Source organism: Orcinus orca, chromosome 2 (assembly GCF_937001465.1).
Source record: "Orcinus orca chromosome 2, mOrcOrc1.1, whole genome shotgun sequence".
Lineage (NCBI taxonomy): Eukaryota > Metazoa > Chordata > Mammalia > Artiodactyla > Delphinidae > Orcinus > Orcinus orca.
This window is the reverse complement of record NC_064560.1, coordinates 133,999,564-134,020,464: the sequence shown is the minus strand read 5'-3', so window position 1 is coordinate 134,020,464 and position 20,901 is coordinate 133,999,564. Positions and strand designations below refer to the sequence as shown.

The 20,901-nt window shown below is 34.6% G+C and overlaps 2 protein-coding genes across 19 annotated transcripts in view; both read right to left on the bottom strand.

Annotated features, from left to right (window-relative positions):
* SCFD1 (sec1 family domain containing 1) overlaps positions 1 to 6,621 on the bottom strand; it is a 135,113-nt gene extending 128,492 nt beyond the window's left edge. For 3 of the 7 annotated variants that reach the window (XR_004478267.2, XR_007475939.1, XR_007475940.1), the window contains exons 1-2: positions 6,503 to 6,621; positions 3,016 to 3,086 (exon numbers count right to left, since the gene is read on the bottom strand). Coding sequence is in view for 1 of the 7 variants with exons in the window: in XM_004282144.4 (XP_004282192.3) it covers positions 3,016 to 3,086; positions 6,503 to 6,593 (162 nt within the window). In the remaining 6 variants the exon portion in view is untranslated. Of the gene's footprint in view, positions 1 to 3,015; positions 3,087 to 6,502 lie in introns of those variants that run through there. The other 4 variants (XR_007475938.1, XR_004478268.2, XM_004282144.4 and 1 more) reach the window with 2 other exon arrangements.
* Positions 6,622 to 11,719: 5,098 nt separating this feature from the next.
* The window catches only part of G2E3 (G2/M-phase specific E3 ubiquitin protein ligase), a 63,184-nt gene continuing 54,002 nt past the window's right edge, over positions 11,720 to 20,901 (bottom strand). For 9 of the 12 annotated variants that reach the window (XM_004282147.4, XM_033409899.2, XM_033409903.2 and 6 more), the window contains 2 exons: positions 12,971 to 13,161; positions 11,720 to 12,096 (listed from right to left, as the gene is read on the bottom strand). In XM_004282147.4, the coding sequence (XP_004282195.1) occupies positions 11,840 to 12,096; positions 12,971 to 13,161 (448 nt within the window). In that variant the 3' untranslated portion in view covers positions 11,720 to 11,839. Of the gene's footprint in view, positions 12,097 to 12,970; positions 13,162 to 17,053; positions 17,319 to 20,901 lie in introns of those variants that run through there. The other 3 variants (XR_004478253.2, XR_004478252.2, XM_033409909.2) reach the window with 3 other exon arrangements.

The following is a 20,901-nucleotide window of genomic DNA, read 5'->3' as shown; positions in this document are numbered from 1 at the left end:
ATAGGATTTAGCCCAGGGATGCAAGGATTCTTCAACATATGCAAATCAATCAATGTGATACACCATATTAACAAACTGAAGAATAAAAACCATGTGGTCTTCTCAATAGATGCAGAAAAAGCTTTTGACAAAATTCAACACCCATTTCTGATAAAAACTCTCCAGAAAGTGGGCATAGAGGGAAGCTACCTCAACATAATAGAAGCCATATGTGACAAACCCACAGCAAATATCATTCTCAATGATGAAAAACTGAAAGCATTTCCTCTAAGATCAGGAAATAGACAAGGATGTCCACTTTTGCCACCATTATTCAACATAGTTTTGGAAGTCCTAGCCATGGCAATCAGAGAAGAAAAAGAAATAAAAGGAATACAAGTTGGAAAAGAAAAAGTAAAACTGTCACTGTTTGCAGATGACATGATACTACACATAGATAATCCTAAAGATGCCACCAGAAAACTAATAGAGCTAATCAATGAATCTGGTAAAGTTGCAGGATACAAAATTAATGCACAGAAATCTCTTGCATTGCTATACACTAACAACGAAAGACCAGAAAGAGAAATTAAGGAAACAATCCCATTCACCACTGTAACAAAAAGAATAAAATACCTAGGAATAAACCTACCTAAGGAGGTAAAAGACCTGTACTCAGAAAACTATAAGACACTGATGAGAGAAATCAAAGATGACACAAACAGACGGACAGATATACCATGTTCTTGGATTGGAAGAATCAACATTGTGAAAAAGACTATACTACCCAAAGCAATCTACAGATTCAATGCAATCCCTATCAAATTACCAATGGCATTTTTTAAAGAACTAAAACAAAAAGTGTTAAAATTTGTATGGAGACACAAAAGACCCTGAATAGCCAATGCAGACTTGAGGGGAAAAAACGGAGCTGGAGGGATCAGGCTCCCTGACTTCAGACTATACCACAAAGCTACAGTCATCAAGACAGTATGGTACTGGCACAAAAAAAGAAATATAGATCAATGGAACAGGATAGAAAGCCCAGAAATAAACCCATGCACCTATGGTCAATTAAGCTGTGATAAAGGAGGCAAGAATATACAGTGGAGAAAAGACAGTCTCTTCAATAAGTGGTGCTGGGAAAACTGGACAGCTTCATGTAAAATGAAATTAGAACACTCCCTAACACCATATACAAAAATAAACTCAAAATGGATTAAAGACCTAAATGTAAGACTGGACACCATAAAACTCTTAGAGGAAAACATACGAAGAACACTCTCTGACATAAGTCACAGCAAGAACCTTTTGACCCACCTCCTAGAGTAATGGAAATAAAAACAAAAATAAACAAATGGGACCTAATGAAACTTAAAAGCTTTTGCACAGTAAAGGAAACTATAAGTAAGACAAAAGACAGCCCTCAGAATGGGAGAAAATATTTGTAAACGAATTAATGGACAAAGGATTAATCTCCAAACTATATAAAAAGCTCATGCAGCTCAATATAAAAAACAAACAAACAACCCAATCAAAAAATGGGCAGAAGACCTAAATAGACAATTCTCCAAAGAAGACATACAAATGGCCACAGGCACATGAAAAGCTGCGCAACATCACGAATTATTAGAGAAATGCAAATCAAAACTACAACGAGTTATCACCTCACACCCGTTAGAAAGGGCATCATCAGAAAATCTACAAACAACAAATGCTGGAGAGGGTGTGGAGAAAAGGGAACCCTCTTGCACTGTTGGTGGGAATGTAAACTGATACAGCCCCTATGGAGGACAGCCTTAAAAAACTAAAAGCAGAATTACCATATGACCCAGCAATCCCACTACTGGGCATATACCCAGAGAAAACCATAATTCAAAAAGAGTCATGTACCCCAATGTTCATTGCAGCACTATTTACAACACCCAGGTCATGGAAGCAACCTAAATGCCCATCGACAGACGAATGGATAAAGCAGATGTGGTACGTATATACAATGGAATATTACTCAGCCATAAAAAGGAATGAAATTGGGTCATTTGTAGAGACGTGGATGGACCTAGAGAGTGTCATAGGGAGTGACGCAAGACAGAAAGGGAAAAACAAATACCGTATATTAACGCATATATATGGAATCTAGAAAAATGGCACCGATGAACCGGTTTGCAAGGCAGAAATAGAGACACAGATGTAGAGAACCAACGTATGGACACCAAGGGGGGAAAGCGGGGTGGGGAGGGGGGTGGTCGTGGTGGCGGGATGAATTGGAAGATTGGGATTGACATATATACACTAATATGTATAAAACAGAGAACTAATAAGAACCTGCTATATAAAGAACAAATAAATAAAATTAAATTCAAAAATAAAATCAAATTTTTCCCAATACTGGGAAAAAAAAAAAGAGGATGTGGTATATATATACAATGGAATATTAGTCAGTCATAAAAAAGAATGAAATATTGCTATTTGCAGCAAGATGGATGGACCTAGAGAATATCACACTAAGTTAAGTAAGTCAGAGAGAGAAAGGCAAATATTATATCACTTATATGTGGAATCTAAAAAATAATAGAAATGAATCTATATAAAAAATAGAAACAGACTCACAGACATAGGAAACAAACTTATGGTTACCAAATGGGAAAGGGAAGGGGGTGAGGGATAAATCAGGAGTACAGATTAACAAACTACTGTATGTAAAATAGATACACAACAAGCATTTACTATATAACGTATGGAAATACATTCAATATCTTGTAATAACCTATAATGGAAAATAATCTGAAAAAATTCTATATGTATAACTGAATCACTTTGCTATACACCTGAAACGAACACAATATTGTACATCAACTATACTTCAGTTTAAAAAAAGAAGATTCACATTAATAAGCCATGCTAAGTAAAAGTGAAATATTCAGGCATTACAACTAAAATGTGCTACTGTTCAGTATTAACAAGAAATTCCCTCTAATCACCACCAATAAGGGCCGAGAGAAAGAAAATAATCCCCATTAACATAAAGTCTCTTACCTTCCATACTGGTTCTCCAGTGCTGTTTTTAATATGAGGCACATTAAAATTCAACATACGTTTCAAAGCCACTGGAAATGAAAACAGTCTTATTAAATATTACCAATGTTTTTAGGATTTCACTTTTCCACCACACTTATTACTTATTACCTCAAAACAAAATGCACAAATCACTCTAGTAAAACTGATTAATCAATATTAATGCATATGTAGAAGTAGGGTCAGACTTTGTAAGACAGTTTCATCAACAACTAAAGGGATATTGTCTGGGAGATTTTCTAATTTAAGCATCTTTGCCCAGATTAAAATGTGAAAAATGTTCAGGAATAAGCCTTTTCCATGTCTCCTGATGATACCACACTACGTTTTATATAGATGCAAAAAGAAATCGTCAATCACGACCTTGCAGTGGCCTCGATAGATAACTGGTGCTGTTGTCTATTTACTGTGTGGCTGAAAGCATAGATTTCTAAGTTTTTCTAAAAACAAAAATCCTCTATGATATATTTAACTGGTTCATATTTAAATGGTTTAAAACCTAAATACAGCAGATCTATTTTTTAGTTATCCTGGAGTGCATTCTACGGCCAATTATCCTGTCAGATTCACTAGCGAGACTTTCCTATAGATGTGGTACGTAACTGATAACTCCTGCTTAAAAAATACACAATTCTATAATCATAGCAGTTACGCTCTATGTCTTATAGTATTTTGTGGTTTTTACTGCTCATCTGTTCATGTGTTACAGAAGACTCAGAAATATTTTCTAAGGGAAATAAAAATCTTGATACACTTTTATGTGAAGTTGAGATGGCCAAATATTCAAGGGAGGGTAGTAGTTATCTGATTAAATGTTTAAATGATTGGTAATCCTAAAATCTACTTGGTTGTTTTTTTGTTGTTGTTGTTGTTGTTTTGCGTTACGCGGGCCTCTCACTGCTGTGGTCTCTCCCGTTGCGGAGCACAGGCTCCGGACGCGCAGGCTCAGCAGCCATGGCTCACGGGCCCAGCCGCTCCGCGGCATGTGGGATCCTCCCGGACCGGGGCACGAACCCGTGTCCCCTGAATTGGCAGGCGGACTCCCAACCACTGTGCCACCAGGGAAGCCCCCTTGGTTGATTTTTAAAAAGCATTTGGATTAGGTTTTATTAAGTAATACAGAATAATCTACAAGCTAAACACCTACCAGAGAAGATTATAATACTCAAATCACCTGCGTATCAATTTACAGCATATTCACTCACTAGAAAAACTTCTATTAAATGCTTATTTCTTGAAGCAGATTAAAATAATAAGAGATTGCACATCAGTAATATATTTATATATACATAGAGATACGGAGGTGATTTGTTGGTAAAATGTTAGTACCTAATGTCCAGCCAATTACATACATCGCCCAGGGCTTCCCTGGTGGCGCAGTGGTTGAGAGTCCGCCTGCCGATGCAGGGGACACGGATTCGTGCCTGAGTCCGGGAAGATCCCACATGCCGCGGAGCGGCTGGGCCCGTGAGCCATGGCCACTGAGCCTGCGCATCCAGAGCCTGTGCTCCGCAACGGGAGAGGCCACAACAGTGAGAGGCCCGCGTACCGCAAAAAAAAAAAAAATATATATATATATATACACTTCGCCCATAATTTAGACCTACTTCAGAAGCTCACAGATATTACAATAGTTCACAGAGGACACCTAGGAAGAATCACAGCCTGTGGTGCATATGAGTTCCAGGTACATGGTGCTCTCCAGAGCTTCGCTAACTGAAAGAAGCCCATATCAGCAGATATTCCCACGTTTGCCTTCTCAGCTCCATCTTGGTGAATTTCCCCATTTCTGAGCCTTGGCTAACTTGTTAACAGGGATTCTGACACAATGGATTTGTTAATAAAGTACATGGCCTAAGACTCAATTGTGATTTATTTCCCAAAACATTCTCAATAGGCATCAGGGAAATGTTTACTTGTCCTACTATAGCACATAGTTTACCTTTCTCTCAAAGTAAGACAGAACTCAACTGGAGTACTAATTTGATAAACCTGGCATAACCTATGGAGTAATGATGTGAAATCTTGCTACAATGAAGTTTATTTCTGCAGAAATCCATATTATACTACTAGACTTTAACATTCTACAAAGTTTCTGCATATAAAAATTACCATCCAAATTTCATTTTTCAGAAAGCTCCTTTGTATTGGTACAGAGTCTCCCTTAACATGTTTTTATTTTAATATGTAGTATGACCTAATTCATTGAGGTTCATTAAGCTGTCAGAACCATACTGCAAAGACAAGTGGGGCTTCTATTTGCTTACACAGATAAAATGAATGGCAGTTATTTCCCAAATTTTATTTGTACTTTCATATATTTAAGTTACACCTGACTTCATCTGATAGCTTACACTACATTATCTATTGGGGAAATGCAGAACACAACTCATTATGCACTGTGTCGTTAGTAGATTGAAGTCTATCATTAATTTTTCTTTGAATTGCAAAGGAAAGAATCAAGTACAGCCAAAATCCTTTCTGTAGGTCATATTAATTATAACCAGTTATATTCCTATTCTGATTTATATGCAAAAGAACATAATTAAAAGAGACAGAACTTCCAAATATGCAAATTCTTAATGGCTTATCTCTATTAGCTTCTCAGAATTAACAGTATGCCAACTTTCAAGACAATTAGCTAACAGGTATAAACCAAGTTGCCATCAGAAGTTTCCAAAAAATAAGGCAAAACTAAAATTATCTAAGGTGGAAAAAATATCAAAGCTCAAGGGAAAGAATATGTATTTTTTAAAACCATACTTCACGGTATAAATGGAAGCTATATAACCATGCTCTGTTAAACATGAAACTAATAAGGCGTAGTTTAAAAACACTAATTTGCCAAATAATTAAAATGGGAAAGGTATTAATTCATTCGTTTTGCCATTCTTATATCCCATTCCCGCATGCTGAAGACGGAAATCTTTATCACAAGGCGTTTCTCTTCAGGTACCCCTAAAGACTGGTCCACAGGAGACAAATGGCAGAATGTAATCTGCTCTGAAAAGAGCATCTAAATTTGTAACTGTGGTGTAAGTGCCGAAAATGAAACTCTCAACATTAAAATGGGAGAGAACTTAACCACGCGCAGAAACAAACCCGAAGACCTCGTAAGTGGCAAGGGCTGGAAATGCCAGGTGTCAGATCTGGTCGCCATGGCCTTTTGAGGCCCAGTAGGAAAGAGACAAGAGCAGGACCGCAGCAACCCGCTCACCCCTGAAGCCCCTTCTCCGGCACATCTGAGAGCCGAGTTCTCAAGCTAATGGCATCTCTTCCCTAAAAACTCAAAAGGGGAAGGTCTCTCGATGGTCTGAGAACGGGATTAAGCTATTGGAGGTCCGTCTCCGAACTGCACGCACCGCGACCGAGTGAGGGCGACAAGAAGAGGAATATGTCCTCACGGCAAGCACAAAACCGCAGGAAAGAGAAGGGAATAAGCCGGTACCTGTTTGTCTCTCTCGAATACTGGCTGCTGCGGCCGCCGCCATCTTGGCTCCCACCATACACTGCCCGGCTGGAGAGCGGAGCCCGATCATGACGTGGCCGCCCCGACCGCCCCGGAAGCAAAAATCGGAGGGGCGGGACCATAGAAAGCCGAACCCCGTCTCCTCCAGGGTGACCCTCCCATTCTCTCAGCTCTCTCCACAAAACTTAGAGACCCAACGTGGGAATAATACCCGAACACCTGGCAGTGTTTACTTTCCAGCGGCGTAATAGTAGGAATTTTTATCCTGTCTAATCAAGCCACAGCTTCTCAAAGGGTAGCTGCTTTAAAGTGAGCTCTTTAGGGCAGGAGCGTGTTGTAGTGCTAAGAACCTAAATACTGAACTGTTAGTTTGGTCGTCTACAGATCACTTGTGGTGATAATAATCTAGGAGCTTAAGGATCACAGGACTAAAGTAAATGAAGCTCCTGGAACAAAATTGGCACTTCAATGCTAGCTCCCTTTTCTGTTTCCCCAGTGCAGCAGGAGGGGTCTCCCGTTTGCTCCTTTTCTGGGAAACAGGCAGCTTCGGAGCATTGCTCTAATCAGGCAGGTTTCTTAATCTCATCTGTTAGGCAAAATGGTCTAGCTGCATGGGGTTGTTTTGCCTACATGGACACAGAAGCCGGGAAGGCGCAAAATGGCAGTTTGTATTTTCCTCCTTTTAGTAACTGCAAAATCACAAAACATTACTTTGGCAGGGGGTGTAAGTGGATAGTGCAGGTGTCTTAATGTACACTTAAAGCCATATGATGACAAAATGTATCCAATATTAATGATTTCTAATTTAATCCATAGATTTTTTTACTGGATGTCAAAAATGGACACAACTCATTTCCCGTATGGTCAACAGAGTTCACTTAGGATATTGCATTAGTTATTGAATATGTTCATTCTGAAGCTTCACCAAATTCTGAAATGAAATTAGAGACCCTGTGCCTCAAAAACTGGTTTGAAAACTTAACTTTTCGAATTTATGAGAAATTAAGTTACCCCAACGATTACATAAAGAGCAAAATTTTTAAACAAAACACGAAAGTTTATTTTTATGAAACTTGACAGGTGATCTCATTCTTAATGCCATTAGGGAACACCCTAGAACTGGACCTACATTCTTTTTTTTCCTTGTGTAAATTTTTTTCACCTTTTTTGAGGGTATAATTGATAAATTTGGCAACATATCTGAAACGTACATTGTGATGATATGATATATATGTATACACTGTGAAAGAATTCCCCCCACTTATTTACCACATCTATCATCTCACATATATATTTATTTTTTGGTGAAAACTTTTGAGTTCTACTCTCTTAGCATATTTCAATTATACAGTACAGTTAACTACAGTCACGTTATATATTAGATCCTCAGACCATACTCATCTTATAGCTGATTTTTTACTGCTTCCTATATGTGGAATAAAAAAAAGAAAACTGGAATCACCAATGAACTAGGTGTGTTGCGATTAAACAGAAATGACAGTTCCTGCCCTATGGGAAAGTTCTACTTAATTTTTTGTCTTCATGGAATATAAAATAAACAGGCTTTCCCACTGTCAACATCTGAGAGCCCAATCTTGTTCATTTGTTTACTTCTACTTTCAAATGCAAATCTACCTAACCATTTCAGAGCTCCAGCATAGACCTCCCAAAATATATGACTCATATGACATAGAACACTAAGGCATGTTTAACATTTGTGTACAGTATATACATTTGAAATGATAAAAACTGTCCTGACCAAGGAGTGCACACAGTGTGGGCAAACAAATGTATAGGAAATATATGTCCCACAGAACAGTGGCAGTAAACAAACAGTCCCTGTAATGCTAAGACTGAGTAAGGTATTTGTAATGTGTTTTTAGAATAAGGAAAGAATTAAACTATGGCTGTTAGAGTGTTAGTTAACCTAACTTTTTTAGTGGTTTAACTGACTCTACCTATCCAGATGTTGGGCTAAAATAATATAATTATTCTGGCAAACTATTATTTTACATTAGGGGATAGATAGTTTTAACAGAGAATACCTCAGAACAGCTCATTCAAGAGAGGTTCCTACCTGTCAGCCGATAATTGCTTGCAGGATCTCTCAAATGGGGAAAGGATCTATTACCTACACAGTATTGTCAGAATTTTAACCTTGTTAAATCCTAACAAGTTACTTGATTTAGTTTATATAAGCACTTCACATTTAGTAGCAGAAACACATTTATTTAGAAAACTTCATTATAAGTGTCATTTTTTTTTGTTGTATCTGAAGTCTTTAAAAAAAGGGAAACTAGGCTGACATAAACTATCACCTAACATAATACCTGGCATACAGTAGATATTGGAATATGTTTGGCAATTTGAAAAGATAACAGTCAAAATGAGAACTTTAAAATAGGATTTCTTCAAAGCAATGCAAATTTTCCTAAACTATATGTAATACACATTCAAGTAATCCATCAATGTGTTTTTATGCTTTACATTGCATCACGTAGAGCATAAAACTAGTTTAATAGCTTATTGTAAAATTAGCAACAAAGCTGTGATAAGCACTATATATAAGAATTACACACTTATAAATAGAATCTTGTTCTAATCATTTTCTTATAATGACTGAATGTAAAAGGCAAAGTCACGGAGAAAACTTACCTATTATATTACACTCTCCTTTACTGCACATTTAGCATTGAGTACAAAAGTTCCAAGAGCTTCCATATAATTAGGGGAAAAAATTATAAGAAGTTTGGAATAAAGCAGAAGCCAAAGTAAATTCTCAAGTTAGTAATCAAATGAAAGCTTTTTACTTCACCCAAACAAATAATGACTAATTTGTAATACGGAAATTAAATATTACAAAGTATAAAGTCATGAGCTAGTTTCTGATATTTTAAAGAATCTTTACCTTAAATACTAAAATAGTAAAATGACTAAGTACAAGAATAGTAGAGAATTGCATAAATGCCTTCAGATGAAGTTCTCACACCAAAAAATTTAAAATTATTAAAAAAAATGAATATAAAACTAACCTAAGACCATTAACAGTAGATGCATACAAGGCGAATTTATGCTTTTTCTTGATAATGAGAGTAACAGAAAACAAACTTGAAATATATGTCATTTAGACAATTGAAATATTTAAGAAATACATATACACATTTATAAAGGTTTATAGCATAATTCCTTTTTAAAATCAATGTCAGTAGGAACTATGCATTGGCTATAACAATGAACAGAAAAAGAACAAACATAATACCAACCATTTGACATAGTAACAATGCAGAAAATAACCTATGTCAGGTTTCTCTGACGTATCTTGACTGTAAAGATTAATCTAAAATCATACTGATGGAACATTCTTAAAGCCAGAAAATATTTTGCAATATGAATATTTATACTTCACTTTAAAACGTGAATATACTAAGTTATTTACATCACTTTATCCCTAAGGCCCTGTCTACACATAAAAGAATTGAAACACTGTTTTTAATTGTAGCTAACCCAAGCACACTGCCTCCCCACCAGCCCTCCCCACCCAAAAAGCATGTGAGTTTTAACAGCTTTAATTACCACTGTAATTAAATGAATTCAAACTACAAATAACCAGAAAATAGCTTTAATTAGGTTTTCTGGTTTGTATTGGTTTAATGGCTTTTAAAATTTTATAAAAACTAGGTAGGTTAAGAAATAAAATATCCAGTTTATCAACACATTTGGAATAAAAGCTGTATGGTGAGGTTAAACCTCTTTTTTGATAATTGCTCCTTTAATTACTTTTGATAATTTAACAGAATTCAACACAAGACAAAGAAATGCCTTGTTTAATGTTTTAAAACCTTCATGTTAAAGTTAAACTTTAATTTGCTGGGTCTGTTAGAAAATGTAACAAAATTTTACTAGGATTATGTTTTAGTTTTCCTTTGGTATTAATAACAGATTAATTACCAGTATCAAACCAATGCTGTCATTTGTCTTTAAAAATATCAATAATTTAAGGATGCTTCTTGGAGAGGATGAGAATATGGCTGATACCTGCTTTATGTAGCAAGAAAAATGTGCTTAAAACCAAGCATTTTACCTCTCATACGATTTATTCTGGTGAAAAACCCATTTATATTTGATAACAGATTAGGAACATTAGACTTTTCCAGTTTCTTCTTTTGCAAAAGTACAAATATGGTGACACAACTATGGGATTAGGTATCTTCAAATTGTTATTACATAATCTCGTTACTTCTAGGTATTCTTTGACTTTTAGTAGCATTAATAAAGTTTAAAAAAGGAAATGGAAGAGTTTATAGAAGGATAACAGTTAATTCTGCATGGTTGAGATTAGAGTGGGTTTTTCATTCTATTTGTAATTCTTTCTTACACATTTCTACATTGTTTATATAACAGGTACCTTTCAAAAGCAAAGAAGATAACTATATAATGCAATGGTGCCAGCTTACCTTTCATACAACCATCTTGATAATAAATAACTGTCAAATAGCCAAACGTACCAAATGGCAATCCACAGAGATCATTCTATTCAGATAACCTAAAATGTGGATCAGACATAATGTGGTCTAATACCACACATGGGATACATGAAAAAAAAAAAATCCTATGATTAAAGCCAAAGGCTTTAAAGAAGACACTTACTTAGGGATTTTCAACTGTATTTTAATCCACCTTAGAAGTGTTTTAAGACTATGGAATGTCCATAGATTCTAGAATATTTGTGCAATTCTGCTTTTTAATATAATACTTCCCTTTAGGCATAATCTAATTGCAGTGTGGATCTATTTTAACATAACTTAATAATCTAAAAACATTTTTAACTAATTTAGTGCCATCCCAGAAAAGGATACATATAACACACCCCCCAAAATATGACTTTGATTTATACAAGATTTATCATTTAGCTTTCCTATTTAATGCTTTAAAATAAAATAAGTAATAATTTGAAAATTGAATAAAACTAGAAAAATCACTGTGGCATCCTATAGCTAATCCCAATTTACAAAAACAGTGAGTACAAGTTTTCTTATTATATATAGCATGCTACTATAGTTGAAGAAAGTCTGTACAGCCATTCTAAAAGTATTTGTATTGAGGTTTATGAAGCATGTATATTAAGAAAATAGAAAAGTATCAACTTTGGTACACCTTAACAAAAAAACTTTTTAGCTTAAGTGGCCAAAATATTCCTTTATGTTCATATCATATATTTTATTGGGCCAAGTTTGCTCAAAAGTGATGACGGACAGATTTCTGAAACAAAAAGTATCAACAGCAGCTTTTAAAGAAGCATCTCTTTGTTCAAAACAGTTAATGTCCAATGAAGTGAGAATTTTCTTCCTTTTCTAATCTTAGAGTGTTTTTTATGGCAAAGTCCATATTTTCTTGAAATTCTTTATAGGTACTGGTGATAGGAAGAGCTAAGCAGTTATTACACTTGTTTCCAACAGGAAAATCCATATGAAGGCACTCAATTGATGGAGTGGGTTTAAATCCAGCAGGTGGAATGGAACTGCAACCAGTAGCAAAAATAAGGATGTCTTCCATTGTTACTGTAGATTTGCCATCTGAAAAGAATACCAAAAAAGGAAAAAAAGAAAAAAAATCCATGTTATATATTGCTACCATCATAGACTCTTCCCCAACTAGACTAGACATGTTGAAAAGCAGAGACACCCACATTAACAGAGATGCATAAGAGGAAAACTAAATCACTAAGTGTAGTAATAGGAAAATGGTATATTGAATACATGTTTATTTGAATTTCAAAGTAGGACTCATACAATAATTTGGTTGACCTACTCACTGTATATTTAAATGTCTTCCTTAATATAAAATTATCATATAGTCCAAGAGGTTCAGTAGGTTTTGAAACTTGATCTTTCGGGGATATGATCCTACAAACAATTTTAAACCAATTCTAGACCATTGCTATTTGATAAACTATTTCAACAAAGGAAAAACTAAGATGGTATAAAACATCCAAACAACCTAGCTAAAAAATTTTCAACTAAAAGTTAAATTGTTTTACAACATATTAAACAGAATGAATTTACATTGCTAAGGCTCAATGATAAATATCATTACCATGCTCTGATCAATGGATGAGGAATAATTCAATTTAACTTAAAATTTAAAAAGGTGAAGTAAATGACTAGCTTTGAGACTATCCTGTGCTGTGGCAATCACCCGTATATTTAAAGTTTTCTAGGAAGAATGCCTCTCACTTCAAATTACCTAGAGGAAAACAACCGAAAAATATAACTTTACTATGTAACCTTTCCTATCACTTTCAACTCAGTCATATAAACTTGTTTTGAAACAAGTTTTGTAAATAAGTAGTTAGATTAAAGTCTTACTATAAAAAGCAAAACTCAAAGAAATAAATATCCCAAAACAAAATTTCTATGACAGTTAAATAAAAATAAAACATCTACATACCCTCAACAGCCTGTAAGTAACTGTTCCAAAACCCCAAAGCCTGTACGTCAGATAATGTGTGTACTGTAAAAAGATCACTAAGAATTTTTGTGGAAAGATTCTCAGGTTTATGACAGAAGATGTTACAAAATGCTTCTGGATAAGTCTGAATTTTCTCCAAAACACCAAGAGTTCTCAGACCCTGTTTAAAACTTAAGAGAAGAAAAACAATGAGCCAACATTCATACACATGTGTTTGGAATGAACATTTCTAGCTAATTTACTATCACATATATGTGTGAAGAAGACAGAAAAAAAAAGATGTGGGAAAAAAAAGGTGAGGAAAAACAAAGAAAAATATGGATACACTTTATGTGATATGGTATTTTCAAATCAATAACAAGCAAATGTATTAATATAAAATGAATATTTTCCATGCCTACATTATTTGGCTTTATGGAATAGTTTTAAAATTAAGCTAACAATTTTTTATTAAGAGGAAAAAAGTAGATATCTAAAATTTTACACTTCAAAGCTAGTTAGTATAAAATGAAAGACTGCAAAGAAAAAGAATCATAAACTTGAGCCACATAAAAATTTTAAACTTATGTATTGCTAAAAAGAAATTAACAAAGACAAAACAAAGTGGGAAAATATTGATACATGATAGAACACTAATTTCTCTAATATAACAAAAATACAAATCATTTTCTAAAAGAACTCAACAGGAAATACAAAATATGAATGCATCATTAAGAAAATACAAGTAACAAATGAATTTTTAAAAATGCACATTCTCACTAATAAGCAAAGAATGAAGAAGATACCATTTTTGCCTACCAGACTGACTAACCCTAACTGTGGCTCTGGATTCCCTATCCACGTCCTCAGGTACCCTGCTACACTGACTCATCTTCCCTTCTATTAGCTCTTCCTCAAGAGCACAAAAATATGCTTATCTTTCCCATCTTTGAATAAGGGAAAAAATTCACTCAATCCCATCTGCTTTCCTTTGAGACAACCTATGTGAAAGACTTACCTACATTTACTGTCTCCTTTTCTTAATTTCCTATTCACTTTCCCTCCACTCCTTTCTACATCTCAGGAATAACTGCCCTAAGTGCATGAATGATGTATGGGATCAGTCTCCTGGTTTCCCCTTATATCTCTGGCCAAACCTTCCGAGTCTCTTACAAAGCTTATTCTTTCTTTGTTTTGCCTTAAATGCTACTGTTTGTCCCTCATGGATCTGTAACAAGGCAAATTTCTCTTTTTTCTTACCATATCTCATGGCTTTATTTAAGCAGGTTTATGTTCATTAACTATAAAATCTATTATTTCAGCCCAGAATATATACCCAACAGACTGCTGGGTACCACATATTCCAAGCACCCAAACTTATTAAGTCCAAAAGAAAGCTAATTATCTTACTACCAAAATCAGAACCGTAAGTGACAACAAATGCCTCCATTATTCACCCTATTAGTACAGCTAAATCTGAAAGTCATTCTTAACTCTTCCCTCTGCCACTCCTAATTACAAATCCTATGAATTTCCTTTTTTGAAATCCCTTTTATCTGCTCATTTCTCCATATACCAGTGGAACTGTTGTACCAGGTATGTAAGCTTCCAAGTTGATTTTCCATGTAAACCCCCATACTGTCATTCATCCTTAGGTATGTTGGATGGAGGCCCCCAAAAGATATGTCCACATCCTATTCCCTGGAACCTGTGAATGTGATCTTAGTTGGAAAAAGGGTCCAGGCAGATGTAATTAAGTTAACGATCTTGAAATCATTCTACCTAGGTTATCTGGGCTCACCCTAAGTCCAATGACAACTGTCTTTATAAAAGATAGAGAGGAAAAGGCCATGTGATATAGATTCAGAGATTGGAGTTATGCAACCACAAGCCACCAGAAGCTAAAAGAAGCAAAGAATGGATTCTCTTCCTAAACTCCCAGAAAGAATGAAGCCCTGCCAACACCGAGACTTTTGGACTTCTAGCCTCCAAAAATATGGGAGAATAAATTTCTTTTGTTTTGAGCCACTCAGTTTGTGATAATTTTTTACAACTGCCATAGGAAACTAATAATACACACTCTGCACATGAAATAAAGTCCAAACTCCTTAACATGGCTTTTAAGGTCCTCCACAATACAATTGCTGCCTTTCTTGCTTGCTTTTAACTTTCACCTTACACCTACCTTTGAAGCAAATTTCAGCCAAACTTAAGTTCACCTTTATAATTTTACTTTTAATTAAAATGAAATATTTCAAGCTTATATAAAAATCCAGGAAATAACAGAAAACCATGACTGCAAACTTGATTTTGAAAGACATTAACATTTTATGTTTGCTCAGATTATTTTTAAGAAAATATTCTATTCACTCAACTAAATCTGCCCATTCATCAGTTTCCCTTCTCTCCTTTTACAAAGAAAACTATCTGAAACTGCTATTTACCTATTCTGAAATTTTTACTATAGCCTGCATTTCATTTTAGTTTCACTATATATGTATCCCTAAAAAATAACTAGTATTGGTTTGCTTGTTTTGAAACTTTCCAATAATGGTACCATACTGTATACTTATTTTTCTGCAATTTGCTTTTTTGAGAGTAATTTTTTCTAATTGTTATATAGTAATAGTTATTACTACATTTAGGAAACTAGTTCTGTCACTTTATTTTGGGCAACTGTACTGAATTACAAAAATTTTTTATTCCTTCCTGCCGATTTTTGTATTTTTAAAACAAAATTCCAATTTACCTTCTATTTAAAAAGTTATACTAATTCTTATTTTTTAAATGGTTACCTCAAAATTTTAATCGGCATATTTGAAATCTAAAGTGAATCAGGTATTTACCCTCTTCCTGAACAATAAAGACCTTAGAACACTTGCAACTCTGGTAGCTCTCTCTTCCTATGCTACTTAAACATTTTGTTCCACCTTGTATCATAAATCCCCAAAGTAAACATTAATTTTTTGTACAATCAGTGTTTACTCTAAAATTAACAAATTTCTTTCGTTACCATTCCTTCTCACTTGCACACCTCCCTGTTAGTGTCCTTTACCTCTTGTAACCTTGCTACACTCTTTACAGAAGCAGTTCTAAGATTATTTTAGTTGGACAGTCATCTAGACTACCAATGATAATTTTAATTCTTCCAATCCTTAATAACACTCACTTATTCATTTAGTCTTGTTGCTCTACTAGGACCTCCAGCATATTGTAGAAATGAAGGGGGTAATTATATGTATCCCAGGCTTGTCATGGCCTTAAGAGGAACGTCTATCACACTTCATTAAGGATAATGTTTGCTGAATCTTTACTAGCTAATCTTTATAAGGATATTTCAAATTGTTAGCTTAAAATTATGTATAAATGTTTAAATGTAGCAATTGCTTTTTTTGCATGTATAACTGTATGAAGATTGTTTGATTTTTCTCTTTTAATCTATTAGTGGAGTGCACTAAAGCAAGATTTTTTTTTTTGATGTTCTACATGCCTTGCTTCCTTTCATAAACAGTCCTCAGAACTGTTAGTAAATTTTGAGGCCATGTTGCTAGATACAAATATATTCAAGACTGCTGAATCCTAAAGAATTTGTTCTTTTTAACACTATTAGGGTCATTTAAGGACAAGGCTTTTTAAAAAGATTATTAGAATTTCTCTCTTTTTTTGCTTTAAAGTCATTTATTTGCAATGCAATTTAAGATCCTCTGTTTTTTAAATACGAATATAAGCTATTTACATGTAATATAATTACCTATATGTTTTCTATCTTATGTTTTCTTTGAGCATGTGTTTTCCCTTGCTTGTTTTCATCCCTCTTTTTCTGTTCACTATATGATTAAATATGTTTTCTTTATTTCTATCCCCACCCCCATCAAACTGGTTTGGAAGTTACACACTCTATTCCTGTTATTTTAGAGTTTTCCCTTAAAATATACATACTTGGCTTAACAATCTTAAGGTAATTAATGCTTCCCCACTACTACCTCAAGAATACAAGTTCCTTAAAACAATAAATACAATGTCCATTCTCTTCTTACAGATGAACCTTTAGCTAGTATTTTAATTATTTTAACCATTTCTTACCAAAATTTAGTTGTCTTTTAAATGGCCAATGCTTGTTTTTATTTATTCAGGTTTTTTCATTTCTTTGCTTACTCCTGGTGCTTGTATCTTACTTTTTCCTTCTGGGTTCAATTTCTTTCTTCCTTAAGTAGGTATTTTATTAATCTCTCCAGGAAAGAAGTAAACCTGTCTCAAAATGTCTTTATTTCCTCCTCTCTCTTGAATGATAACGTAACTAGCTCTGTGAAGTTACTATCTTGGCTGTCTGTTTTCAACGTTGATGTCACTGAAAAAAAGGCGTCCAATATAATTGATGCTCATTTTTACAATAATGTCTTTTTGCTCAGAACACAATTTCATCACAAAGTACACTATACTTCAGCATGTTAAGCCCTGTGAACCTGAAGAACTTCTCAAGCAGCATTTTCTATAATATTGCCCAGCCTCTGTCTCTTTTGTCAAATATATGTGTGGGTGCTCTTATTCTAACTTTCATGACATTTCTTGTTTCAGTCCTTTTCTCTCTCTTTCTCTTCAATGGCCTAGCATTTAACAACCACCAAGTTTCATTTCCATGATCATTTTTGTTTCTGTTTCGTTTTCCTTGTTTTTCTGTTGGTTGCTTATTTTTTTGGATTCCATTTTTATCTATAGTGTTTTGAGTGTATTTCTATGTGAAGATTTTTTTAAAAATGTAATAATTTACTGCTGCCAACATTTTATCAGTTCAAGTATAGAAACATTACTTCCCTTCATGTCCCTTTGCCTTTTGCTGTTTATAATTTCCTAAGTATTTCTTTTATATACATTATGAATCACATTAGAGAATGTTATAATTTTTGCCTCAGCCATCAAACATAATTTAGTAGACACAAGAGGAGACATGCTTTTATTCTTTTCATTATTCTTTCTTCCTTCCTGATGTTACAAGATTCTACCTTTAATAATTTGCTTTCTATTTCAAAAAATTCCCATAGGCATTCTTTTAGGGTAGATCTGCTGGTGACAAATCGTTTAGTTTTCCTTCAAATAAGAATGTCTAGACTTCTCTCAGCTGTGTCCTTGCTGAGATCCCCAGCTGGTCTGCTTTCATCTCTCTACCTCTCAAAAGTCTTCTTAAGTTTGTTTTATAAACACTGCTCAGGGTTTTTAACTGTGCTTATCAGGAAGGATAGAGAGAAGAGTGTCTATTCCACGTTATCCACAACTGGAAGTCTATGATCATTTTTCAACTTAGAAGCACTATTTGATTCATTTCACATTTTATGTTTGGGTTTTTTTTTTCTTTTAAATCACTGTAATAACTTTTTATGTCTCAGTTTGTCCTGTTATTTAAATCCTTGATGTGCTATTCCCAATACTTGCTGTTTAGGATGGTTGTGTTTTGTCTTTTATTGGAACCTCCTCTTCTTTAGCAATGTAACTTTAGCATTCCCATCAGGCTCAGGCTGTAGAAATTTCCCTAAACACTGTTACGTATTTGCTTTTGCCTGGCACTCTGTAAGTACTACGAATCCTAAGACCAATTACTTTGTTAATGTCTTTGGTTCAGATTGGGGTCCATTCAGAATGCCAAACCCAAGTTTGGGGCAAACTGAGGGTTCTGATTTCATATGACATTTAGGGTACCATGGCTTTTTTGTTTTTAATAGATCTTTACTGGAGCATAATTACTTCACAATACTGTGTTAGTTTCTGTTGCACAACAAAGTGAATCAGCCATGTGCATACACATGTCCCCATATCCTCTCCCTCTTGAGCCTCCCTCCCATCCTCCTTATCCCACCCCTCTAGGTCATCTCAAAGCACTGAGCCAATCTCCCTGTACTATGCTGCAGCTTCCCACCAGCCAATTATTTTACATTCAGTAGTGTATATATGTCGATGCTACTCTCACTTCCCCCCAACTTCGCCCTCCTACCCCATGATGAACCTAGTTGCAGGGCAGGAATAAAGAGGTACTATGGCTTTTGATTTCCTTGTTATTTCTGACATCTACAGGACTCTTGAGCTTTAAAATATTGTTTTTTGCTATATGATTTATCTTTCACATAAAAGGAGGGATCAGTCTTCAGCTTCTTTTCTCTTGCCCTCTTCATCTTAATCTGCCTAACTCCTATTTATAAATCAGGGTTTAATTTAAACACCACTTATACAGATAGGGAAGCCTTTCCTGACAACTAGACTACTCATACCTATAAACACACACACACACACACAAAATAAACAAACAGCAATGAATTATCTAACTTAGCAATGAGAAAAAATCCATCTGTAGACATATGAATTCCTTGGGAAAAAAATATTTTGTACATCTATGTCATTAAGAGATACATTTAAAATAAGTTTTTAAATAACTATCAAAATTTATAATATATTTGGATTATTCTATGTATTAATCATAATTATGAATGGTAATTCTAACTGTAAGAAAATTTTGCTATGTAAGAGTCTTATAGTCAGACACTGGATACATTTTAAACAGTTATGTAACAGTGTTACTTTAATTACAGTATTAAAAATACATTGGAGGGCTTCCCTGGTGGCTCAGTGGTTAAGAGTCCACCTGCCAATGCAGGGGACATGGGTTCGAGCCCTGGTCTGGGAAGATCCCACATTGCTGTGGAGTAGCTGGGCCTGTGTGCTACAACTGCTGAGCCTGTGTTCTAGAGCCTGCGAGCTACAACTGCCGAGCCCGTGCACAGCAACCGCTGAGGCCTGCGCGCCTACAGCCCATGCTCCACAACAAAAGAAGCCACCGCAATGACAGGCCCGCACACTGCAACGAAGAGTAGCCCCCGTTTGCCACAGCCAGAGAAAGCCCGCATGCAGCAATGAGGACCCAATGCAGCCAAAAATAAATAAATAAATAAATTTATTTAAAATATATATATATATATATAGGAAATTATATCCTTTACAACTGTTTAAGCTTATGATATCATATTAAATTTTAATTTGGAAGAGTGCTTAAGTTCTGTAGAGCTCTAAAAAAGGAATGAGGACCATATACTGTCAAGTAAAAAATGAGGAGGAAAAAGGGTGGATGGTATGTTACTATTTATGTAATAAAAGAAATGAATATACACACACACATATACTCATATATTTATCTGCTATCAGTTAAAAAAATAATGGAAGGATAAACAGTAAAAGCCACTAAAATAATTACTTCATAGGGGATGGAAGGTAGGTGTGATAAGGATGAAAGCTATACTTATCTTAATATAATCTGTATGACAGAACTGAGTCCTTTCAATGTACTATCATTATAGATTTGACTTTGGAATCATGCAAACATTTTATATAATTTTAAAATAAAATCAAACTTTAATAAAAGTCAATAAAAAGAAAAAATAAGATAAAAATGAAAATAAAATGTATACCCAGTTAGTAATATAACAACAAAGAAAATAACTATGCCAAATGACTTTAAAACACAGTAATTTGACTGCATAGCCCTAGAACAAAAAGAAATAGAAAAACAAGTTTAACCTATTTTCAATAATGTTATGTTACTGATGATAATGTTGGCATTATCATTCTGTGACTATTATTTACGAAATGTGGATTAAATCAAGGAATTACTTCATGCTCTAATTCATCAATGTCTTTGAGAACTGGGATTATGAACATGGGACAAAGGAAAAGTCAAAAATCTTGTAGTAGTGAATCTGAAGTATCAGTAGAAACCTATGATGTATTTTATCTTAAAAAAATTTAAAAAAACCCAACAAAAAACCCCTATATTTCTTCTTTTAGTCCACTGAAAAGGCCTAGAAACTATGACCAACGTGGCAAAAACAAGCATCCCTAGCATCCAGATTGTGGATTTGAAATACCATTTCCCATTCAAAGAAACAAAGCTC